This window comes from Eupeodes corollae, chromosome 2, assembly GCF_945859685.1.
Source record: "Eupeodes corollae chromosome 2, idEupCoro1.1, whole genome shotgun sequence".
NCBI lineage: Eukaryota > Metazoa > Arthropoda > Insecta > Diptera > Syrphidae > Eupeodes > Eupeodes corollae.
In genome coordinates this window covers 55,706,978-55,733,782 of record NC_079148.1, presented here as the reverse complement: position 1 = coordinate 55,733,782, position 26,805 = coordinate 55,706,978, and the positions used below count along the sequence as shown (strand labels likewise).

The 26,805-nt window shown below is 32.7% G+C and overlaps 2 protein-coding genes across 3 annotated transcripts; one reads left to right on the top strand and one right to left on the bottom strand.

Moving 5' to 3' along the window:
* Positions 1 to 383: 383 nt before the first annotated feature.
* Positions 384 to 2,469, top strand: LOC129944926 (uncharacterized). Its single transcript, XM_056054585.1, has 5 exons — positions 384 to 688; positions 750 to 1,922; positions 2,008 to 2,169; positions 2,236 to 2,385; positions 2,429 to 2,469. Exons 2-5 carry the CDS (start codon positions 1,886 to 1,888, stop codon positions 2,467 to 2,469), a joined length of 390 nt encoding a protein of 129 aa, XP_055910560.1. The 5' UTR covers positions 384 to 688; positions 750 to 1,885.
* A 13,239-nt stretch (positions 2,470 to 15,708) lies between these two features.
* LOC129944336 (putative uncharacterized protein DDB_G0289263) lies at positions 15,709 to 26,479 on the bottom strand. Of its 2 annotated transcripts, none has more exons than XM_056053693.1 (10): positions 26,258 to 26,479; positions 19,010 to 21,323; positions 18,896 to 18,930; positions 18,645 to 18,826; positions 17,053 to 17,224; positions 16,850 to 16,993; positions 16,445 to 16,638; positions 16,258 to 16,379; positions 16,077 to 16,192; positions 15,709 to 16,005 (listed from the first exon to the last, which is right to left on the bottom strand). In XM_056053693.1, the coding sequence occupies exons 2-10, from the start codon at positions 21,055 to 21,057 to the stop codon at positions 15,842 to 15,844; spliced, it is 3,177 nt and encodes a 1,058-aa protein (XP_055909668.1). In that variant the 5' UTR covers positions 21,058 to 21,323; positions 26,258 to 26,479; the 3' UTR covers positions 15,709 to 15,841. The 2 variants fall into 2 exon arrangements, with proteins under 2 accessions (XP_055909668.1, XP_055909669.1); XM_056053694.1 differs by lacking the exon at positions 26,258 to 26,479 and adding an exon at positions 25,854 to 26,070.
* Between the last annotated feature and the right edge of the window lie 326 nt (positions 26,480 to 26,805).

Genomic DNA, 26,805 nt, shown 5'->3' with positions numbered 1-26,805 from the left:
GTCAGGTCAGAGCACCAGTGAAGGAATACCTATCACCTGGAAATATTTCAAATAAGGTTCTAAAATCAACAAAATCAACGTCCTCATTTGAACTTGTAAGAATCCCCAAGTTCACAATATCTAAAATTGTTGTATAAATGAACTTTTCTTTTTTTTTAGAACTCTGCCATTGACGACGCGTCGTTTTTAACGACTCTCGAGGAGGAACTGCCTGTTCAACAGCCAAACAGGCGTAGGACTAACGTCTCTACGTCTTTTGATAGTGACACCAGCCAAAGCCGGGGCTCAAATATCAAGGCAATGGCGGTAGAGGCATTCACCCTTATTGCGATAGTCGTTTTACTAAAACGCCAATTGTCGTTTTTGTAGTCGTGTCGTTTTTAAATCGGTATTGCGTAGCTTAAACGCCAGACTCCTCGTCGCTATTAAGTTCCAAATGCGATCCACTTAAACAGCTGACATTTTGACACAGACATTTTAATTAATTTAATTTTGTTTTTGTTATTTTGTGAAATTTTTGTTTACAAATACAAATTCTTAAAAGAATGTATAGTGTGGCCAGCTATTTTTCATGGAGCAGCAGTAAGGACGACGAGCAGCAAGAGGAAAAACGAAGAAAGAAAGATTTAGTTTTGCAGAGACGATGGATTCGATCCACAGCTAACCCAATGGATTTGCCTAATTCAAAGTACTCGTAGTTGTGCTCACAAAATTTTTACTGGAACTTCAATATTTAAAATATTTTCCAGGTTTAAAATGTATTTCCGACTCAATAAAGAAGCCTTTCTATATATTTTAAACTTGATGGAAAGTAATTTTCCTGAGAGGCGTTCTGTCTCAGTACCAAATATTTTAAAATTAGCGGCCACCTTAAGGTTTCTTGCTGAGGGAGGTTACCAAAAAGGTGTTGGGAATGATTTTAATTTGGGACTAGCACAGCCTACATTTAGCATCATTCTTAAGGAAGTGATAAATTTTCTTGAGGAATATCTGTGCCCATTATGGATAAAGATGGAACTCTCTGAGGAAGAAAAAATTGAAGCTAAATTACACTTTTTCCAGCAGGCTGGAATTCCTGGTATTATTGGCGCAGTCGATGGGACCCATATCAAAATTTTGGCACCGAAAAAAGCAGATCAACATATCGTCGCCCGAAAATTGTTTTGTCGTAAGCGCCAAATTGTTTTTTTTTTTAAACTGGATATGCAGTATTATGTTTTCAAAGGTGCTCTTTTCATTTCTGTTGTCAGAGTTTGCCTATCTCTTACCGTTGCTGAGGTAAATAGTATGCATTTTGGTCGTATGTCCACAAAATAATCACCCCTTGAGTTTTGTTTTGTCGTAAGCGACAGTTTTTGGCATATACGACAAAAATTCCATGTGTTTTCTCTCTTTTTTTTTCTTAATATTGTTTTGTCGTAAGTGTATACGCTTAAATCATACGATCAAAAACTTAAAATGAAACCTTAAAATTGGTTTGTCGTACTTGTATGAGACTCGCATATAATGAAGGACTGATCATAGAGAAATACAACACAAACAAGAAAAAAAATATTGCGGTTTGGTTTGTCGTACGTGTATAGAGATTTCAACTGGAGGTGCAAAAAGTATAAATACAAAGAGCGATCAAAAAAAATTCAGTCGTTAGCAGAATCTTGTTGAGTAAGGACGTGTCGCGTCGTGTGGTTGTAATGGATTCCCCGGTGAGAACAATTTCGAAGGCAATACTTTCGTAAGTACATACAAAAATTATATTGTTAATTTTGTTTTATGAGTAAACATATTTTATTGAAACTGTCAATTTTAATTTAACTTATTGTTATTATATCTAAATGTTAGACTCATTGATGATATTGTTCCAAACGAAGACGATTTTGGCGAAAACATGGAATCTGAAGATGTTTTATCTGAAAACGATTTTGGTAGGTGGATATAATTGTTTAATATTCTTTTTATTTCCTAATAAGTAACTCATATATTTTATAATGTTTATATTATTGATTTTAGATAGCGACGATTTATGTAACGATCCAACTTTCATTCCACCCAGTGAAGAAAAAGAGTTGGACGCTCATACAGCCGAAAATATACCACCCGATAACAATGCAGATTGCCTTCCTTTTAATAAAGAGCTCAGAAGTATACCTTCGGAATACTTAGCATCATCAGGTTAATTTAATTTACAACGAAGCAATGACCTTTTTCTATTAAGTTTTGTTTTTTATTTTTCTAAAGAAAGTGACGGTTCTCCACACGGAACGAAAAAAAGAGCAAGGCGTCCGGAACTATGGAAAAATCATATCCGTCAAAAGCTCAGAGAGTCAGGGCAGACATATGAAAACATCAAAGGGGATGTCATGCCCAAAAGGTGTCTCAAACCTCCATGCAAGACAACATGTTTCTATTTCTGCTCTAAAAACTTTTCAAGCGATGACAGACAAAGAATCCATGATTCCTTTTGGAAATTGAGTGACGCTGAGAAACCGGCCTTTTATTGCAAGTATATAAAGAAAAACGACGTGCGAAGGAGGAGACAAGAATCTAGTATTATTAAAAAAAATACATTCCAATACTATCTTTCTAACGATGACAGAATACAGCAAGTATGCAAGATATTTTTTCTTAACACCCTTTCAATAAGTGAGCGACGCATTTATTCCTATTATAAGAATTTGAACGAGAATGGCTGCCCTAAACCGCAAAAAAGAGGTAAAAATGTAAAAAAAGTAATACCTCCTCACCAAATTGAAGGTGTTCGAAATCATATTGCAAGCTTTCCAACTATAGACTCGCATTACTGCAGAGCAAGCTCAAGTAGGAAATACTTAGAAAGCAACTTAAGCATAAAAAAAATGTACTAGCTGTACAAAGAATTTTCAAATGATCCGGTGAAAGAGCACGTGTACAGAAGAGAGTTCAACTATAGTTTCAATTTGTCGTTTTTTAAGCCAAAAAAAGACCAGTGCGACCGCTGCCTCATTTTCAAGGCAAATGAAAATCCGAGCACAATTGAAAAGCATGATTTCGAGCAGCATAAAGACGAAAAGGCATCAATGAAGGCAGAACGAGATCTTGATCGGAAAAACATTGATCCCAAGCATGCCACTGTCTGCTTCGACCTCCAAAGTGTCTTTGCTCTGCCGAAAGGTAATGCCTCTTCGTTTTTTTACAAGAGAAAACTAAATGTGTACAATATGACCGCAACACTTATTTTGCCAAATAAAATAGAAAAAATAACTTATTGTGGAATTTGGAATGAGTTGCAAAGTGGCCGTTCTGGTGACGATATTGCCAGCGCAGTTTCAAAAATACTGCATCAAATTTTTGTTGACTATCCTTTTATTGAAGCTCTGACTCTTTGGAGTGACTCCTGCGTCCCCCAAAATAAAAACAAGGTCATGTCCACTGCTTTGATTTTTTTCATTCAAAATGCATTATCCTTAAAATTAATTACACAAACATTTTCGGAGCCTGGACATTCTCTAATTCAAGAGGTAAATTGCGTCCATAGCTCTATTAACAAATACTTGCGCAACTTGGAAATATTTAGCCAGTTTTCACTTATGTGACATCTTAAGAATATGCAATTTAAGAACGTAAAATTAAAATTAGTTCAAATGTTGCCAACAGATTTTAAAGCATTTTCCGCCAGAGCTGGCCAATTAAACTTTTCGTCAATTCCATTCAGTAAAATAAAGTTTCTGAAATATATTAAAGACGAAAAATTTACACTTAACTTATTATAAAACGAGCGGAAGAGAAATTGAATACAAGACAGCTTCAATACTGAAAAAATCAAACAAGAGTAGCCTGGCAACTCCAAAAAATTTGTTCAAGCTAAATCTTCTTGTTTCAAGTAACTCCAAACCGTTGTCAAAAGACAAAATGAATGACCTGAAGAGTTTATTTGTTTTTATGCCAAAGGTAGATCAAAACTACTACGAAGCCTTGTTCAAATCAAAAAAATAAGAAAAAAATCATTCATAATATATTATTTAATATTATTATTTTACCTATACAGTTATTTATGTTAACGTTAGGTTTACTAACCAAAATTTTGATCTCATAGATTTAATCGTATATTTTATAGTCATAGAATTACTTTTTAGTTAGTTTTTATGAAACAAAATGTGATTTTAATTTTGTACCTATATTTACATTAATATTTTTATGGTCATAGGATGACTTTTTTGTTTTTTGTTTACCATTTTTAATCAAGTTGATTTTTTCACACCAAAATTGCCTTTAAACAAAGACTCAATAAATGTGATGTATGTAGTATGTATTTATGTATTGCTATATTAACCTTTATAAAATAAATAAAATTTAATTGTTATCATTGCAAATTGACTTTTTTCAATTGGTTCTCATACTAATCCCTATTGAAATAAACACGACGCTTGAATATTGAAATGTCGTACGTGCGTTTACTTTGTCGTACGTGTATAGGATGGAAACAAAAGCTTATTTTGGTGGCGTATACGACAAACTCATTTTGGGGAAAAAGCTTTATAATTTGAAAACCAAAATAGCTAGGACAGTTTTAAATACATAAATCAAAAGAAGATACTCCACACAATATATTCTAATAAAAAAAAAACTTAATCGCTTAGTTTTTTTTATAGTAACGGAAACCTTTAAATGCGATTTCTCGAAATCGTGTTTTTGGGAGATACAACAAAACAATTCTCGGGCGACGATATGTACTACAACAGAATTGATTGAATTGATTTGTATATATATTTCTTAGTAAATATATATACAATGGGCATTGCAAAAGTATGCGTTCTTCTTCTAAAACCCCGAAGACTCCATCCGTCCTCCTTTGCCAGTACATGGCTTCAGAGTTGGACACACAGGCTACACTGGCACGGTTGAAACTGAGAAGAGCGTTCAACGATATAATGGAGGAAGTTATTATGGTAAGTCTATTTTTTATTTATTTTTACTCAGATTTATGTACAATTTTTGTATTTTAGCCATCTTCATCTCAACAAGAGCACTCGCGCAACGTAAATTTCGACACAGACAAGATTATTTATGTTGCACACGATCCAGAAAAATTATATTATCAAGACGATTCAAAAGATAATAAGTATGCAACAAAATGATTATATTATGTATGCATGTATCATTAAAAACTTTTTTACTTTTCCAATAAAAAACATTTTTGAAAGCAGACTCTTTTAAGTTTATTTAATTTTCAAAACACAAAATATTTTGATTTGTTTTGGTATGGAGAAGTTATGTATTGGAACTGGACTCCTTCTACTAAAACCAATAAGAACATTGTTGATTTTAAAATAAAACAGTTGTAGCCTTTCAGTACCTAGTTAATATAAAAATAAAAAATTTGTATATATACACATATTGTTTCCCCTACGTATAGACTGTCGGTGTGAGGTGCCTATTTACTACGTTGTAAGTTATCCATATGTATATTATATCACTTAACGCTTAACGAAAGAAACCAAGATTATTATGTATAAAACAAGCTAACGAACGAGTCAGTTGCAGAAAGACCGTCGTAGTGTAAAGCACGCCATAATAAAGATTTGCATTAATTTGATATTAAAAGTGTTTTCTTTGCTTTAATTTCGGAAGTTTTATTATAGACTGCTTACACAGTGTAATATTCCACAAAGATACATATATTTAAAGTTTTGCCTGACAAACATACTATAAAATAGCTTTTCACCATACTTTGTACTTGCAGGACAAATACTTTACTGTGACACTGTATTTATTATCATTTGGTTTTTCTTCAATTCATCTTCTATGAATATTTACTCGTAGCTGAAGAACAACCAATAATTAATGTAAGCCTAGCAACGAACCGACGCTTATCGATGGGAGTTGATGTTCTACCTTAATCATCTCGTTTTAAGTAGTCTAGTTGTCCAAGGACTTCTCGTCCAACTCTCTTCATTAAGACAACCAAGTTATGTTTTGTATATATATCCAGATTAGGTTATATTTGGTTTTCCATCTCACCAACAGCCGTTGGCGATTTGGAGAAGCAAAAAAGAAGGATCTTAAGACTGTGTTAACAAACATTATGTTACAAAATCCATTCGACATTATTTATGAAATATACAAAACACGACGAGATACAAATTAAAGAAAACCGACGACGACGACCATACGTCAACAAACAAAAAATGAATCTGATTAGGAATCTTGACTTGTGAAAGTGACATATACAAGATCGAAATTTACGATATTGCGATTCGGTAGTGTAGATCGATAATTGGCTAAGGATAGGTTCAGAGAATAGTGACTTGGGACACTGAAAAGAGAAATCTCATTGAGATAAATGAGTAGTATTGCTTTTGGGAGAATAGGGTTCATTTTAGCTGTTTGGCTGAATTTTATTTACTAATTCAGCACAAAATGTTGATGGGTAAAGTGTCGGCCGAAAGAAAAAGAATTTTCAAATCGACAAGCCGCAAGACAGTCTTTTGTTTTTAATGATCATATAAAAAAAATAAAAATATATCAGTTAACACGGGGCATTTCCCACGTATATGCTGAGGTAGCATATTAGTGCATACGACTACGAGGTAAATGCACTGTGTTGTATCAAGGCCAAATTGGAATACGATCTCCATCCGCTGTTCCCATTGGCGGGAAATGCTTATGTTGCAATTTACCCTTGCATAGGCGGAGTATCATTATACTTAAATTTATTATGAGAGTTCAGTGTTAATTGGGACTCGACTTAGAACGGTCAATTAAATATACACAGATCCTTAAGAAATAAAACTTGTTTCATTTAATCTGTAAGTCGAACTGTTGGGCCGGCCCTCTGGGCTGGCGTTCGCGTTTTTTTTAATATCCTCGCGAAGGATATCTATTGAGTTTGCACCTTAAGGCAAAATACAATCCTTTAGTATTCAACTTTATAAATTTATTTGTCATCACTTGTAAGTATTTAAATAAAAGCAACCTATGAGTTTTTTATATTATAAGGGGAATTCCCTAATATCTATGATTTGTATGCTTTAATACAATTGTTCTTTTTCCTTCTTTTTCATTCTTTGTAAGATAGCCTTAGTGTATGCATTAAAAGTTTTTTAAATACAAAAGCGTTTATTATTATTTCAACTGAAAATACCAATAGGCTATGGGTCCAGTCATTGCTTTCTGTGTTTGTTTAATTAATTAATTATTGTTGTGCTTTTATATAAAATTATATAATACAAAAAAGTACCAAGATGTCAAATTCCAAAAATAAGAGGAATATAACTCCTTTCAATGGAGAAAATTATAGTATATGGAAATTTCGATTGAAAGCATTACTTGCTGAAGAAAATTGTCTTCCAGCACTGGAAGAGAACTCTTCCGAAAATAAAAACTCAGGAGAATGGAGCGAATTGCAAAAGGATGCATTATTGAGCATCTGAACGACACAATGATTGGCATGATAACTGAAGAAAAGACAGCATTGGACATAATTAAGAAGCTCGACGAAATTTATGAGCGTAAAAGTTTGGCCACCCAGTTATCGGTGCAGAAGAAGCTCTTAACATTTAAATTCAAAGGCGATACCTCTTTATTTGATCACTTCATAAAATTTGATGAGTTAATCACTGAGCTACAAGCAGCAGGAGCTCAGGTCGACGAGATGAATAAAGTGGCACAATTACTTTTATCGCTACCTTCATCTTATGATGGAATTGTGACGGCCATACAAACTTTAGCGGAAAAGGACTTGACACTGGCATTCGTAAAAACCAGGCTGCTTGATTACCAAATAAAACTTGATCAAACAGATACATCATCCAAAGTGCTTCAGATTGAATTGAATACACCAACAAACAATATGAGAAATGAACGTAAACATCACAATACTTTCAAAAGAAATAAATTTAATGTAAAGTCAAATCGAACAAAATGTGATCATTGCGGACGCTCTAACCATATCAAAGCAAACTGTTTTTATTATAAGAAATTTATTTCGAACAATAAACATCGCAATTCAAACAAAAGGACTAAGGAATGGACCAGATCTGGAGCAGTTCAAACAATTATCCCAAGTGACAAAAAATTTGCTTTTATGATTGGCGAAACAAAATATATAAATAAATATACTGCGAATAATGAAATAAAATTTTTGCTGGATTCTGGAGCAACAGACCACTTTGCAAACAAGCGTGAATATTTTTCAACTTTGAATCAACTGGAACAATCCTTGGAAATTTGAGTAGCAAAGGAGAACACAACGCTGGACTTCAACGAAAAAGGAACCATCGACGTTATAACTAAGGATGGCATTAAAGGCGTACTACAAAACGTGTTTTACTCACCGGATATTCCCTATAACATTTTGTCTGTTCGAAGGATTCAAGAAGCAGGGATGTCGGTACATTTTGAAAACAATGGTGAAGTTGTAATTAAAAAATGCAACGAAATATTGGTTAAGGGTGAGTTATGTAAAAATTTAATTATAATACAGTTTTATTATTTGAATCTGAAAACAAATTCAGAAATTAATACCTGTAAGCAAGATACCGAAAGTTATATGCTATGGCATAAAAGACTAGGTCATATAAGTAAAAACAAACTTATAGAAATGCGAGAAAGAAAAATGGCTGCAGATAGTGAAGTCATTAAAAATCTCGTTCCTACTAATGAATTCACCCATTACACTGTGGTTTATCTATTGACTCATAAGTCAGAACTTTTTGAAGTTTTTAAAGACTACGTAACTAAAAGTGAAGTGCATTTTAGTCTAAAAGTAGAACAACTTTACTGTGATAATGGACGTGAATATATTTCAAATGATATGAAATCATTTTTCAAGGAAAAGGGTATAACATATCATTTAACGGTCCCATATACTCCTCAGCAGAACTCGGTTGCTGAAAGAATGAATCGGACACTCACAGAAAAAGCTCGTGCTATATTAAATAATGCTAATTTACAAAAATATTTTTGGGGAGAAGCAATTTTAACTGCTACGTATTTATTAAATATTTCCCCCAACAAAAGCATTATGCCCAAACAAAACCCCTTTTGAAATGTGGCATAACAGAAAACCAAATATAGGTAACTTAAAAATTTTTGGCTCTACTGTTTTTGTCCACGATAAAAATAGGAAAAGTAAATTTGACGACAAATCTTTTAAAGGTATATTTGTGGGCTATGAGCCAAATGGATATAAAATTTTGGATCCTAGAACACAAAAATTTATAAAAGCCCGTGATGTCATTTTTGACGAACTAAATTTTAAAATATCAAGGCCAGTTTTAGATTTTGATACAGTGGAATCAAAAGGCTCCACGGAATTATTTAAAATGCCTAAATTTACTAACACTGAAAAAAGTGAACCTGTTGATATACAAAAAGCACTAAATCTAAAATTTTAAAAGCCTAAATTAGATACTTCTCATAAGTGTGAAGTTCTTGAAATGAAAATTGATATTGCTACTGAGGACAAACGTGATATACTTAAAAAGGAACAAGATCATCACCATCCTGAAGCTGAGTTGGCGTATAAATCGAAAGCGACAGGCAAATTAAAAGCTGGTAACTCTATGTTTATAAAAGTTCTTACATTTGATTCATCTTCGGTTTCTTTTTATAAACGACCATTGCGGACATGTTCATGACTGTAATACGGGACAGCCAATATGTTTTTTATTGTGGCATGAAGCGATAGGAAATCGTGGTGGAATCGAGATCGCCTAATGTGTGTTTAACTACCTTCAAAACCTTCTATCTGAGACTAGACATGTTATCCTATATAGCGATTGTTGTCCAGGACAAAATAAAAATTCATATATTGCTTCACTCGAAAACTATATATGTGGAAACCATTGATTTCAAAATGTCTTCTTCCCGGCCATACGCACAAGAAGTGCGAAGTTGATCATGCCCTAATCGAAAAAAAAAAGAAAAAAATAACAACGGTCAAAATACACTATCCCCGTGATTGGCATCAGTTTGTAAGGACAGTGGGCGGGAAACACAAATTTGATGCAAAGGAAATAAATCAAGATGATATTTTTAGTGTCTCGGGCATTTCCAAAGAAAAATTTATGTTGCGCAAGGTATATAGTGATGGGCAGACATTTTTTTGGCAAAATGTTAAATTGATGAGGTTCACGAAAGATTTTGGTATGGATTATTTTAAAACTTCACTCAATGAAGCCGAAGAGTTTAGAGTATTTAATATCAGACTCCGTGGTTTTCAGTCGATCAAAATTACAGATTTGCAGAAATGCTATTCTTCACCTCTGGAAATAAACTAAAAGAGTGATTTATTGGATATTCTGCCATTGATAGACAATATTTACCATCCTTTTCATAATCACCTAAACACAAATCAAAAGGAAGACTACCATCCAGATTTAACCGAAGGTGAAGATGAGAATTAAAATTCATCTAAAATGCTCATATTTTTAATGTTAAATCTAAGTTGAATAAATGAATTTCGTACGAATTAGTTTCTATAACTGCTTTTTTTAAACCAATAGCTTTAAATTAATTTTGTACGGTTTATTTTTCTTTCATTGTTTTAATTAACCATTAATATTAATAATAATCAAAATTAAAAATTATCAAAAAATACACTATGTCTATTTATTTAAAATAGTGGAATCCGACATAAAATCTCAAGTCAACTTAAGGTTCTTTTATTTATTTGTGTAAATGTGACAGAGAAGCTTATGTTACTTAAGACAAGCATTATTTGAAAATTGTTTTTTTTTTTTTACAGAAAAACCTAAGTTTTTTCTACTTTGCGCTCAATATTTTTTATCACAAATAACATAAATCATGATGTATTTATCTTGTTTAATGATTCGACTTTACAAATAACAATAAACACCATAAATACAACTTTTAGACAAAAATGTAAATTTGTCAAAACAACTTTTTTTAACATAAGCTACTCTGTCATGCTGCCTATAAGTCTCAATACAAAAATTGAATCAGAATCTGCATCTGAACTTTGTAGGCGAAATTTTTACAATACGTCATTTTGTAGTTGGAAGTAGCCAATGAGAATGATTTCACTACGTAGTGACTATATTAGTGAATGCGCCCAATAACACAAATCGAAAAACTGTCGAGCCAAAATATAGATTTGGAATGTATATTAATCGGAATTCTGTATTATGCGGGGAATGAGAGTATTTAGTTTTCAAAGATGTTTACTAACCGTCCTTTGTCCTATTTCAGTCGACCAGTCAGCAGAACAATTTGCCTTTGATAGGCTTCCTAAATTAACGCTTTTTTTGCTCGATTTTGTCGTGTTCGTTGATTTCAATGTTCCCCGTGTAGGGCCATCTTCGCGAGAAAGTCTCATTTTTGCTGTAAATCACCATAAGATGAACTACTTGAATTTCTTTATCACACATGCTTTTACTCTGTGAACGTGAAGAATCAACACAAAATAATTTTCGCCGCCGCCGCTTCCGTGTAGGCGATAATGAATAATGGAAACGAACGAGTTCGGCGAAATTATTGAAGTAGATTTTTTTAGTCTTTTTTTGGAAGCTGGTGTAGATCCACTTACGGGAGCTAGAATTTAGAATGGCAGACATAGCTACTAATAATGAAATACTTATTGTTTCTTTCATTCCATTTTAGGGAAACATCTATATTCAACTGCGCGCCGTGAGTCACATGAGACACATCATCATGCGGTAAAAATATAATTAAACAGGGACATTAACATACTTATATCCTGTCTCTAATGTAATAATCTCTGGCATCTAGTGTTTATAAACGACGTCGCATCCCAGTTAATTACAAACGAACTTTAAAAAGATGTTTTTTCTGACAAAAGTATAGCAAATAGCACCAAGGTGAAGATATTTGAAGCGGTATCTGAGTCTGTCATGTTTTACGCGACACTAACTTGGAGGACGAAACAATACGAAACAGTTGAGAAACTTCTCCGATAGCTTATTAAGCGAATTTTTAGACTGCCATTAAATACACCCAACTATGTTATTATGTTGTGATCAGGATTATCACCTATGTTCATACGAACCCTAAAAATGCAAGTCGATTAAATCTTGAGAGTTATGAAGATGAGCAATAATAGGCTTCCGAAGATAGCAGCGCTTCAAGTAATACGAACCATAACAAGTTGGTGTACTGATTGGATAAATTTGGCAAGAGAATGTGGAATGGAACTTAACGTTTTGGGTAATAATCAGGATGCTTTAAAAGCTTCAACACGTTCCCTGCCACCATACAATTTTTAATTGCATAAAAGTGTTTGTTTAGTGTTTATAAATAGTTCTCGTGTTTTTTGGTGTGTCAATTTTTGAGTGTTTTATGTGTGTCACTACCGGCGGGTCACATGGCACCTGATAAATATGAATATCTCTGAAGCTTCTTGTCAACAAGTTTCTATTTATAATTCACATATAATGATTGAAATAAAATAATTGTTCGACAAACTACAACCCTGTTGAAGCACAAATTATTACTACTAATCATTACATCATTAACTTTTATTTTTAAATGTTGTAAATAATTCTTAAATACCTTGGATTTAAATTCAAATTCTGTAACTGTCAAAATTGACGTTTAAAATTCAAATCTGGCACTCACATTATACCAATCGCCATCTTTTTTATATTTATAAATTCGCCTTAAAACTTTAACTGTCTTTTTACTTTTAACAAATCTCGTCGTTGTATTTCGCTCGCTTTGATGGTCTTTATTCGAAAGCCATTCAAAGTCCTCGTTGAATTGAGACAAAGTCAGTAAGATCAAATTTAAGAAAATTGTTTATTCGCTACCGTTGATAATCGATCTCCGGGTTGAAGGTTGTTGACAACCCTGGAATAAACAAGCAATGGTACCAATTGCAAATAATATTTTGACCGACCATTTTTTAAAACTGATTGGAAGAAAGGATATCTACTCTTGATTGATAGTTGAACGTGTTTAGACATAGATTCTTATTCAATAAATTAATAATTTTATTTAAGAAGTGCTTGCTTTGTTATTTTAAGATTATAAGAAGTTGAAAACAATCACAACAAAGGTCAAGTCTTTTGATCGTTCAAATCCCTACATGTTCTATGGAAAACGCAACCGAATGATTCCGATAATGATGATATGGATTTTGTGGCTTCGAATTTCCTGGAGAACTTATAATCGTCTAAAAGTTTCACTTTTCAGCCGAATGCTGATATTTAACCACAACCACAAGCATCAGTAAAGCCTATAGACATTTTTCAACTAATGGTTACGGAAGATGTTTATCAATTTATTGTTACCGAAACAAATGCTAATGCAAACCAATTTTTGGGGCGCATTCTTCGCGCGAGTTACATATTTGTATGGTGACCTTCGACACCATTATAGTCCAACAACCCCAAACGGATATGCAATGAGCTCAATATAAAATGTAATATAAATTAATTAAAATGTCAAATTGACAATTATTAAAATATCAAATTGTAAAATATTATATTAAGTAAATTGTTTGATCAGCATTTTAAAAATAAATGTGAAATATATATGATCGAACAACCTACAAAAATGTACATCTAGAAATTCAGTCGTGAATATACCTCCGCAATAAAAAGAACTAAAGCACAAAACTAAAAAACTCTTTTTCTTTAACTCGCGCAAGGCTACGGACAGATACCAACGAGCAGGAAATACAATTTTTTTTCAGTCGTGTATATGAGAATAGTGAAACACCCATCTATTGCTCACTACTGGAGTACTGACAGGTTCTTCAAGAATTCATATGTGCCCCAAGTGATCTCGCAGATCCACTTTGCGGACAACTCTTTTATAAGTGGTAACCGCTTAGGAAAAGTAAGTGTACTTTTGGAACTGCTTGTAAAAAACTTTATGAACGCTAGAAATCCGAGCGAAGTTGTGGCAGTTAATGAATCGATGGTGTCTCGACGTGGTAGACTGCAATTTCGGCAATATAACCCAGGCAAATCACATAAGTATGGTAAAAAAGTGTATAAACTTTGTGATCCAGTCGGGTACAGGTAATCAAAGGGGAAAACCTACCCAAACTAGTACACATTCAACACAAATTGTCTTGGACTTAGCTAAAAAATATCTAGACAGTGGTAGAACGATTGCGACGAATAATTTCTACACATCTGTTTCCTTAGCCAAAGAACTCCTTGGACGTCAGACTTATATTATCGGTATTCTACGCAGTAACAGACAAGGGAATCCTAGAGATGTTACTAATGCCAAGCTAAGGAGAAACGAAATAAAAGGGCTTGAAAATTCGGGTATTGTTTATGCTTAATGGAAAGATAAGCGCGATGTCCTAATAATGGGCACAAAACATGGATTGGAGGAAGTTGCAACTGGAAAACGGGATAGAAATGGTCAGGAAACCAACAAATTGAAAATGATCGTTGACTACAATCATGCCAAACAAGGTATTGACATATCCGATCAAATGGCTTGCTATTTTACGCCTCTGCGAAAAACCATATGATGGTATCACAAAATAACTTTTAAGTTCCTTCTTTCAACATCAGTTGTAAATGCGTTGGTACTTTATAAAGAAAAAAAAATTATTTCCGCAGTGGATATAAAACAACGAGAAAAAATACTTGCATGACGCTATAGGATCTATTACAGGCAGCTCTACTTTCAAATAAATCACAACTTGGAAGAGAGGAATTATTTTAGGTACAATAATAGCATTGTCGAAACTTCAATGATGGTTAAATTGAGCGGTGAAGTTAAGCAGCTGAATTTTATACCTCAAAGAGATGACTTACCAGTTATATGCTCATAGTGCAATTTAAAAGAAAGGGAATATGTTTTACACTTTGTTGGAAGATGTCCAGTTTTTAAAGAAACATAAAGGAATACTTTTGGTAGCGAAATACTGACGCAAAATCAAGTTATACTCTTGCTTAACAATATGGAAGTTACAAAATTATATCAATTCTGCACGCTAGCTCTTCTCTATAGAAGTAGAATTATAATTGAAAGTTTTTTTAAATATATTATTGAGCTCTTATTTTGTTTTATGATTAGTCAACTAGGCAGACGGCAAAGTCATGCTTCTTGTTTTTGTTTATCAAAATAAAAACCAATCAATCAATTTATCTGCAAATCGTAAGTTTTTAAATAAATCAGTATTAAAAATAAAGTAAATTTATTGAATTTGAAACCTTAGAAGGTAACTTGTTTTAAGACGTTCGAAATATTATTAATTGAAATTTCATCAATATAGATAGTGTAACATAAATACCATTTAAAAGTACATTGCGTAGTCATAAAACACAGAAATGGCATTCAATAAAATAAGTTTTATACATTTTTCGTTTAAAGGTGGACACAAGAGATAATACCTTAATAATTAATCAGTCTATTCAAAGAGGAATTACTATCAATATTTTGTTCTTTTTTTTTCAATTTTTATCTGTCCAAATTCACACTTAAAAAAAAATAAGACACATTTAACTTACTTACAAACAAGAAAACACAAAAAGTTATTAGTTCAATAATAATAATTACGCTACGTATTTTTTTTTTGTTATGAATACATAATTATTATGTTTTATAACAAATATTTTCTAGCTAATCAGTCTTTTTAATTTTATAGGATATTTTCATCTTATAAAAATGTTATGTACAGAGATTTAAGTTTTATCTAAAAAAAGAAAACCTTCTAACCTATTTTGTATTCGTATTTTTGTTTCGAATATCTTACATTATAACGAAAATAAATAAATGACTTACTTTATGCATTCAACACGAATGGTGATATCTTTTTTCATTTGTATCATTCTTGTTTGCTGATGTTTTGTTGGTGTTGTTGTTGTTTTTTGTTTGGTATTTGCGAAAGCACTTTTATGGTGCTGGTGCGCAAAATTTAGTTTTCTTGTACTGGCCAAACTGGAACAAGTGGTGTGAATATAGAATTTATATCAAGTGTTTCCTGTAGCACTCTGTATGAGGTTATAAATACTAGTTTCACCCTTTCGAATGTATCATAGTCGTACACAGATCTGGCAGTATTTGTGAGATCAAATGGTTCTAAAAAAATACATAATATATATTTCTTTTCGCTCCCGAATAATATACTCATATAAAATAATGATCTCTACCTTCTATGCACAACTCCTTCCATTGATGAATGTCATTTTTCAATGATTTTGCTTGACGGCAATATTCGACTGGAATTAATGCTCCTGTTCTTATAGAAATAGCGAATTGAGAGTAACTACAATAAAAAAGAAGTAGAAATAAGAATATATCCCAAAATCTTCATTTCTTAATAAAACTTACTTAAAATTACTGTAGTATTGAAGAAATTGAAGGAACAACTGTCCTATTGGCTGAGTATTCTGAGAATCATATGGAGCCATTGTTTCATTCATGTCCACATGACCGAAATCATTTGATCGATGCTGTAGTTAGTTAATAACTTAGCGCAATTTCTTGTATTATAAAATTTTGAATGTATAAAACTTACAATTAAGGTAAATTTATCAGGATACATTTCGTGTAAACAAGGCAATACAGGTGGACTAACAGCACATTGCAAAAAATGTATAACCATCAACACTAGAGAATAACTAGATATTGTCATGTTTTTAGCATTGTTGATGTTGTGATATTGAGCCCATAGTTTTATAACAAGTACAAGCGGCCGCAGTCTCCAATCGACTACGAAATAAAAAACAATTATGAACATAGTTCGCTCAGTATAATAATATGTTGCAATTATGCTGAGCGAATCGCTGTGATTCAATTTCCACACGACGACGAGTAAGATCATAAACAACTGCCATTTGAATTATTTATATAACAAATCTTTCTCACGAATTCACACTGAAAAATAAATAAACAACATTTAAAAAATGGAAATTAAACTTACGTTGAGAATAACAAAACAACAAATGTGTATTTCTGATTCCAACACAATTGTTAAAATTTAAATCAACTTCGAGATTATGTACTCTATCCTTAAATCGAAGAATAGGAACTTTAGCTCCAATTAAATTGAATTTTTCAAATTCCCCTGAAAAATTAGGAAAAATGAAAATAATACAAACAACTTTTTCTTTGTTATATAATTACCAGTCTTGATTAAACAGTCTCTTAAAAGAGTTAAATTAAATAAAGCTTCCATTCTTGGGTCTATATTAGACATTGCTCGTGATACAAGGCACATATCAATATCAGATGTATCCGCACCAAATCCTGACATTGTGGATCCAACTAAATAAAGGCCAAGCCGGGGATACGCATTCTTGAACGATACAATTATAAATATTTTATGTATTTTGATCGAAATAAAAATATATTGTACTTATTTATTTTATTATTTTCCTATTTAAGCAGAATTTAAGAAAATTTATAAAAATATTCACTAGACAGGGCACTGCTTGTGTTTTTGTGAGTTTGTTAATATTTCCAGCACGAATTTTTTTTTGGCAACACTGTCAAAAATCTTCATTTCGGTCTATTATTTAATTTTGAATCGTCTTAAAAACGAACAACGCTTGCATATTATTGTATTTTATTAACTGCTCTGTTAAGAAATTTTATCGGGCGCTTCTTCTATTTTGTGGTCACTTTATTGTCTACCTACCGAGGCGACTTTTCGGGTAATTGTGACTAAATTTCGCACCAAATTTGAATCGCAGTCTGGACATTAACCACAAACATACTTGAGTAGATTTTAGATTTCTAATGAATCTGAATATGTAGCTGTATCGCCCATTTTTAGTGATCGAACCGTGAACTATCGATTCGATGTCGATCGCAGCAATTGGTCTGTTGCAAGATTAATCCAATACGTAGGAAATTTTGAGGAAGGATTTTAGCCTTAATAAAAATGGAAGCCAAACGACTCACCATCTTTAAAATTTGGCTGAAATTGGTTTAACATTCATTTTTCTATCCAAAAATCTGTTCAGGGATTAAGATCATCTCTGGTTAAATGGATACGTGAAAAAGCATAACTGCCGTATTTATATTGTAGGGCAGCCAGAAGCATTGCAAGAGCTTCAAATGCATGCAGAAAAATTCACTGTTTTGAGCACCAAATTATGGTATGATGGTTTTGGGTCGTCTTAAAAATTTGATTCGAATCGAAAAGTTCGTTACTGTGGATGGTGAACGCTACTGAGCGAACACACTTTTTTTTGGGCAAAACAGAATAGCTTGACTTGCGTAATATGTAAATTCAACACGGTGCTACATGCTATACGGTACGCGTAACAATGGGCGATTTATGAGGCGTGTCCGGTGAACAGTTAATTTTAGTTTTAGGGCCGGTTCCTTAGCAACCTACTTGCGATTTAATAACTTAAGACTATTTTTGTGAGGCTCATATCTATAGCGACAAACTCTCTTCTATTAACGCACTGGAAGCCAATATTAAAGGATTTATTCGGGAGATACAGACCGAAATAAAAGCGAGGGACTTTCAAAACTGGACTGAGCAGATGGATCCTTTGAGTCGCAGGCGTATAATAATTTTTAAACATTAAGATTATATTGACCCTACTATTGAATCAAATAAAAATTGTCTTCCTTAAAATAATAAAAGTTTGATTCTTGTCTTCAATTTATTCCTGTTTTCTAAAGTAATTCTAAATCAGTTGGTTTATTTTCTACAACTAAATAAATTTTAAATTTAGTTTTATTATAATTGTTTCCTTTACCTTTACAATAATGTACAAATATCGCCAAAGTTTCATTTTCCTCTTGAATGTGTCTTCAGTTTGTTGTGCATTAATAAATTTGTTCCAAATGCCTTGTGATAAATTATCCCACTTTGAACACGTCAGCAATGTACGAGGAACTTCTTTTATTTCAACGAGATGCGATCGGGCAAGAAATCTATCTGGAGGTGTAAATAAAAACTCATTAGTTAAATGAATCGAACGAACGTTGTTGTGAATGTAGTTGCGACCTCTTCCTCCTCGATAAGAACTGCGATGTGTTTGACTAAATTGTAGAAAGAAAAAAACAAACAAAATTTTAATGTAAAATTTAATAAAATTAAATTAAAATGCTTTTAATTGACCTCTTTTTATGGTGTTGGTGTTGTTGATGTTGGTGCTGTTGTTGTTGGAATTCGGTTGAATTTTCATTTTGAGGATAGATTCCATGAGCACTACACATAAATTGGGCATGCAATGCCGGCAATAAATGCGCCAAGTTATGTTCTGATCCATAAAAAGTCTGCATAACGTCTTCTTCGGTAAACGATGTTGGGAAATTAAAACCAATACTCGAGGGTGGTTGATAAGGAATTTCCGTAGACGATATTGACGAAGATGAAGAGGAGAGAAAATTACGATGTCCTGCATTGGCTTTTTTGCCGCAACTGGAATTCGAAGAATCCGATTCATAACCTTCGCTTGCGACCCGATAGTGTGCGATATCAACGGCATTTAATGTTTCGCCTTTTCCTGGAATCTGAGTGAGAGTATTCACAGGCGGTGGACACTCAGATTTGTTTGTTGCCTTGTTATTAATCGCCACCGGATTCTCTGATTTTGGACTGGATGATTGCGATCTACTGCTTCCATCCAAATACTTGTTATTATTGGAATCTGTTGTCACATAGGTTAGGTTCCTAATGTTTTGATGGTTTTTAACGCGATTCATATTTTGGGAGTTTGAATTGGAATTGGCATATTCCCCATTGTGTTTCGGCATTCCGTTGGAAGCATTCTTGTGCGCGTTAGCATTGCCATTGTTCCACGCTTTCGATTGATTTCTGTTTCGATTGTACGTTTGGTTTGGTGTATTGTTTCCACTCGCATAACCTTCATTGTGTGATTTTTGGTATGGGTAGGAAACGGGAATGAAGCTGTTGCGTTTGTAGTTGTTGTTTAATGGCGGGTAGTTGTACGGTGAGGAAAAACAATCGCCTCCAGGATGATGATTCTGGTTTATCAGAATCGGAATATCATAGCTCTGATAGTCACTGTATGTAGGCGAATGAACTTTCGGACTATACTTATGTTGGGTATGGTCTAGGAGGAGGGTTCGTTTTTCTGGAGGAGGTATGTCCTGGTAGATTATTCGCTGGCCTTGAACAATCATATTATGTGCACTTCGAGCAGGAGATACCGTAGCACTATTGCTATAAACGTGATGATGATGGTTATTCCCCAAATGACGAGGATCTGCACCACCCGCCATTTGTACACCAACCGAATGTAAAAAATCGAGAGAATACGAGCTCGGTGAGACAGGGGCAGATGAAGGAGCACTCGATGTTGTGCAAATGGGCGCTGTGAAAACAGCTGGCAGTTGTTGATAATTATTATTCGAACCCCCACTGGTACTGACCACCATTATGGGAATTGGAGACTTTTTACTATTAATATCTTCTTCAATTTGTTGTGACTTTTTGCGCTGATGATTCGATACAGTAGTGCCAAATCGAATCGCTACTCGGCCCTTATTATTATTATTACTGTTATTATTAAAACTACTATTATTACCAATATTAGTTGAGGAGGATAATGACGATGATGATGACGACAAAGATGAAGACGACGAAACTAATGAATTTGAGCTAGTTGAAGGTTTTTGAAACGTTGACGTAGAGATTAGGTCACTTGCAATATTTTTACTGACTAAGCTATCACAGCGGCTTTTTGGTACCACGATTTGATCACGATCACTGCAAAGGTTATTTGTGTTATTTTTAATAACTATATTGGCGTTGCTACCACCGCTTGTGGGTGTGTGAGTGTTTTGATTTTTAATCATATTGCTATTTGATTTTGTAGTGCAAGTGTTATTATTTAATTGATGATTATTGAGTTTTTTGCGATTGTGATTATGATTGTGATTGTTCGTTGCATAAGACTGACTATTGGTATTGTGATGATTCTTATTTGCGTTATTGTTACTATTTACTACAGGGACTTTTGGAACTTTCTTTCTATTGTTGCTATTATTATTGTTATTGTTGTTGTGATGGTGTATTACATTATTGTTTTGATATTTTTGTGATAAATTTTGTTGTTTTTGATATCTTATCATTGGCGAATTATTCTCGCTCTTTACATCATTTGTAGTTAATGTTAAAATTTTTAAATCTGTTGCGAACATCTTAATTTTATATTTAAATAAATAGCGTTTGTTGAGGTTTATTAATAAAAAACAAATAAAATAAAAGCAAATTTTCTAGAATCTATGCTGTGTATTCCTGATCCCTGTATATATTATTTAAACGAAGATTACCTCAACTTGTTCGCATTGGATGTTAGATTATTTGATTACTTTTTTAAGCAGCACTTTAAATGGCTCAACATGTCAGCTTCAAACAATTAAGTTCGGGAATTGAACGTTCTTGCAACGAACTTATTTTTTATTGACTGCAAATAAAATAAAAAATAATACAAAATATTAATGTTTTCATCTTATTAACTGAAACAAAAAAACCGGCATCAAATAAACAAATTGGACTGATGGCCAAGTAATGAATTAAATTCAAAAATTAAGCACAATGATCTTTTTTTATATTAATATACTTATTGTTTATTATAATCTAAGAAGCAAGTTTTGTGTTATCAAGACAATCAAACTAAATCCAAAATGTTTTAACATTACAAAATTCAGATTCAATTTTTGAACAAAAAGTAATAACACAAAAGTAATTGGTAATCAAAGAAGAAAGACTCCGAATCTCAATCATATAAGACGCTATTAATTATTGGACTTAGTTGCGTAAGAGAAGATGGAACGAATGGAACTGGCCGCTGATGTGATGATGATGATCTATATACACTTGCGCTGGGAAACCTTACAATCGACATTGTGTAGTACAAATTTAAATTGACACTTGAAAATATTGCTCTTATTAAACGATTCCTATAGCTAAATTTTGATAGCTGAGCGAAAATAAAACATATTTAAGCTGTTCCCAAAAGGCAGATAGACATTAAACATCAACAAACAAATTTGAAATCAATTTTCAAGTTCGTTTAAATTCACCACCATGCCTAATCAACTGGGACCTGATTATGGGATTCGCGGCGAATCGTTTTCTTTTCGACCAATTAAAGAATTCGAAGGCGAATTTGAAAAGTCATAATGTTTGTTCGGCAAGTTAAAATCCAACTGCTTTTTTTGGCTGATTCACAGGCGAAATTGTTTATTATTATTCACTGTTCGATTTCGTCAATTCTTTCTTGATTGTAATTATATATAAATGTGAGTTAGCTTTATTTTAATTTTATCCACTATAAAATATAAAATTTTAAAATTCATTCAAGGAACGATAAAAACAAGCAAACAAATCGACATCAATTTTTGGCTCTCGTCGAATTCATGAAGAAAAATAAAGGCATTGCAACGGAAGCAATCGTCTGTCCTGAATACCAGGCTTAAACAAGTTTAATTAATATTAAATATTTAATATTTATTATTGAATATATCACCGAAAACTTCACATATTTAATCAAAAGAAAACAAAATTTGTGGAGGCTGGATTTCGTTTTGGGCTATCAGCCCAGCTGTTTTGGATCAGCTTATTTTTTACAAGTAAAACACTAATAAAAAGGTTTCCGGACACCTTTTTTATCTGAGATTGAACCCAACCCTTGTCTCTTGTCTCTGAAATCCATTAAATAAGCAAATTTTTTCAATTGTTAGTTATTTGTGGTCATTAAAGTAGCAGATTATGTTTAATTAGTTGATATCAATATTTTCATTTTTTTCATATTTCTTATATAAACATTATTGGTAAGGACTACAACATTCCCTATACACTGGTCCAACAATGTCTGGATGAACTTCATTGCTCACTTGAGGACGGCGCGGCGTAAATCTAACGAAGTGTATTATATCTAGAAATATATGGCCTACCCATAACGAAAACCGTTCTATCGGTCTTTTGTGCAGATACAGACACTGGCCGTAAGAAAAGCATGAAGCAAAGTTGGGAATCTCTTACAACACTTATTGCCATAGTTGTGGAGACAGACATAAAAGTGAAACTATGATTCATAATATGTAATCTTAACACCTATATATAGAAATTTGACTTAGTCTTATAAATCTTATTTGGGAAGGGCAGAATAATTTATGGACGGATAAAAGTAAATTCGTACATTGGAAGTGCTGAATTAAAATTCACTTAGACGTAAACAAGTTGAAAAATAACAATCCTACTACTAAATAACAATCCTACTGATAAATAACAATCCTACTACTAACCATCAACTTTTTACGATCACAGTGGATACTGGATGGAAAAAAAATATCCAATTGGAGAGATGGCAGGCCCTTGTGGATTATATGAAACATAAATGTGAAGACGTGGTAAGAAATATAGGATTACAAATATTTTAAAAGCTGGAAATGTAAATGGTATTTTTAGAACGACAATTGTTAGAAATTATTGACCTGTCAAACTAGGTACCACCATCGATTGTAGCTTTAAGAGGGTCATCCCATGTGATGGGTTCAAAAAATCGATTTTTTTTTATAAATTGCTGGTTAAATATGCCAAGAATACGGTAAAAAGGGATTTTTTTAAATTCGAAGTTTTAAAGATACGACATTTGGCTGTTAAAAAGATAAAACAAATTAAGGAATCGGTGGAAAAGGACCAGGTAAACTACTGATAAAGTTATTCAGGAAGTCTTTAATGAAGGTTTTGAAGGTAATTTAAAAGTAACGTCGGTTATGCGATGCCCTATAGGCCGCGAAGCCCATACTTATGTTGAGAAACGTAATGAAAAGCGAATCTCACGTTCTGAGCGGCCCGTAAGTGATGCTGTTAAACAAGCCATGGATTCAAGAGCCGAACAATCTGCTTTGAAAGAGTTTAAAAAAAAGAGGAAGGAATATGGACCAGGCATCGTATTTTCATAGTTAAGAGGACTTGAAACTTCTAAAAATTCCTTAAAATACAGTCCGTTACATGGGATGACCCCCTTAAATAGCAAAATAAACAATGAAAGAAAAACTGAAGAAATTTAATAAAAATGATGAGATGAATAATAAAGCACTTCCTGAATGTAACGTTTGTTTTTTTTTACCATAAGAAAAGAGAGGAATCAACGAAAAACAGCTTCCGAACTGAGTTGTTAATTGTTAAAAAACGTAACTATTTGACACTTAAACAATGCGATTAGGAACGATGTAATGATGTCATAATGTTATAAATTTTAACAATCTAAACGTCTAGAATAACACTAGTTAACTATTGTTAACAAGTTTTCTCGTCCTGTTGGTTATAGACTTTATTTTTGAGTACTACTTTTAACAGCATTAATATATAAATCTATTGAGGTATCCGTTCGGAAGAACGCAACGCAACGACGCAATGCAAATAGTCAACAAATTTTGAATTAGCTATGCGATGTATTTCTTCGGAAGTTGTCCGATGAAAAATCATTGCGCAATCTATTCGAAAATGAAAACAAATTGTAGGTAAAATATTAACAATAACGTTCTTCTACTATTTAAATTAAATTTTTTGTTTTATTTAGAAAAAGAAGAAAATGTAAAGATTATGTCCACAAAAATAGGTGTAGCTGCGATTTTTCGGCAGTTTGGCGATTTTGCGGATCAGGTCAACTCACTTGAATCGCCAATTTGAAATGTAAATGGTTGAAAATATATTTTGAAACTTAAAAAGTAACTTTTTAAGATGGTATAGATGGATAGAGTGATTATAAAACTGTTCAAGAATAAGAAAGACGCAGAATCAACTAGTGGTAGAATGGTTCAATCAGAAAAAGGCTTTATTGCAGACAAAGAAACTGTTATTATAAACTTCAAAGATCCCATAGACGGTTTTGGAGCTAGGTCACAGATGGCACAGAGAAGTGTGATAAAGAAACTGAGTATCGGACAAAAATGCAAGAACCAAACAGTGACCTTGAAACTGCGGATATTTCTACGGTAAAAGTTCAGGACGACCAACACCAAAAAAAAAAGAAAGAAATGTATATAATTATGTTTCTAATTTATATAAAAACTGTTTGTTCAAACAAATGCAATTGTATGCTTCATTCCATTTTTTTTTTCGGAACGGATAACTCGATATAAACACAGTTCCTATTGGAATTCACTTACGCTACGGAAATTCTCCAAACGAATATTTCGATGGGAATTATAATCTTGCTTGTTACCAACTTTACCAACATACTTAACAAAACTAGATTTTATATTTCATAACGATTTGTGTAGTCTTTCTCTTTATACAGTAGATACTTAAACCTAGGTACTTTAAAAAAATCAGTTTTTTGAACATTTTAATTTTTGTGAAAAGTGCTCTCTGCAGATAGCCTTTAAATTATTAAAGAAAATTCTTCAACTTCCTCGACTAATACCATTCTTGGCTGTAGACAATGGTAAAAGCTGTGGAAGAAGTTGTAAAAAGCGTTACCGATATGAATGTATGGTCATAGAGAAAATCTCTAAAATATGAAGCTGAAGATGGAGCTACGAATGCAACCTTTACTAAAGTAGTAGAATTGAACTTGCCAGAGGCAGTAGAAAAAAACAAATCTATTGATAAAATTATTTAAACAAACAAAAATCTCTTATTTTCACATACATTATCAACATGATATGGGCGTTAGCCTTACCAACTAAGTTAATATGTGCCGAACTATTTCTGCATTCAAAATCAAACCACTTGTTTGTTTTTCGTTTTGATTTTTTTATTTATAATCTTACTAAAATGTTTTATTTTTTCTTAAACTTTTTAGATATAAAAACTACACAAATTGTTTCAATTTAAATATAGACATAGATATGCATAAATCTATAACTAAGCCGTAGTATACCGTATACCTACCTACGCTTCACTTTTATTTTCATTTTACTATTTTAAACATGCTTTCTGTTTCTCACGAGATGAAATGAATCAAAGATAATTGAATTCTTACCCAAATTTGCATAAGTTTGGTTAGAAGAATACTCATCAAGTTTTGCATAAATGCTAGGCATGGCATGCCCCAATATAGACAACTTGGCGGCGACGACGACAACGACGGCGGCAATGGAAGCGTTTGTATATTTAATGATAGCCGACATAACAGAAAACAACAAATCCACTTCTTTTTCTAATCCTAGTCATTTGCAAAAGAAACTGCATTTAAATAAAGATTAACGGGGCTTGAAACTATTCTTGCTTTGTATTACAAGAGAGAGAGACTTCCAGTCCTTCTTTTTTTTTGCATAGAATGCAATTTTCAATACTCGAGAAGTCGAAATTTGATTCGGCGGCAATGGCTGTACTACTACACAGTTGTAGTGTATGTTGGTTTAGAAAATTCAGAAAATAAATTACCTCATGATTTTTCTTTTTTATAAGTTCCTTTGGAAATTCTCCACGTAAATTAGTTCTTTATTTAAAAAAAACAAACTCAATGTATATATAAATTTATTCCTTGAACTAGCAAGTTGTAAAATTTTTAAAGGGCACCTTTTTTATATATGAATTAATTTATCAATAATTATTGAAGAAGAATAGAAATCTCTTTTATCAGAATAAATTGCGGCGGCACGAACGACTACGATACGACGATTATAAAATGTACGATTTTTTAAAAGTGACAGCTGATTCATTTGACGGCAAGGAAAAAATTGGAAAGTGGAGACTTTCGTAAAGTGAACGAATTCAGCCAAAAAGATTGATGAATGCACATCATTTTTAGCAAAATAGATCAAAACGCATTTTTTAGGGCTTCCATACGATTTCATAAATAAACACTAAAATATTATCAGAAGTCAACTTAAACATTTACAAGAAGCTTAGATCTATTTAATGTCATGTTTATAGATATTGAAAAACTATAGTATAGTACTACATTCGGGAAAAACAAACTGGGGCGGCAA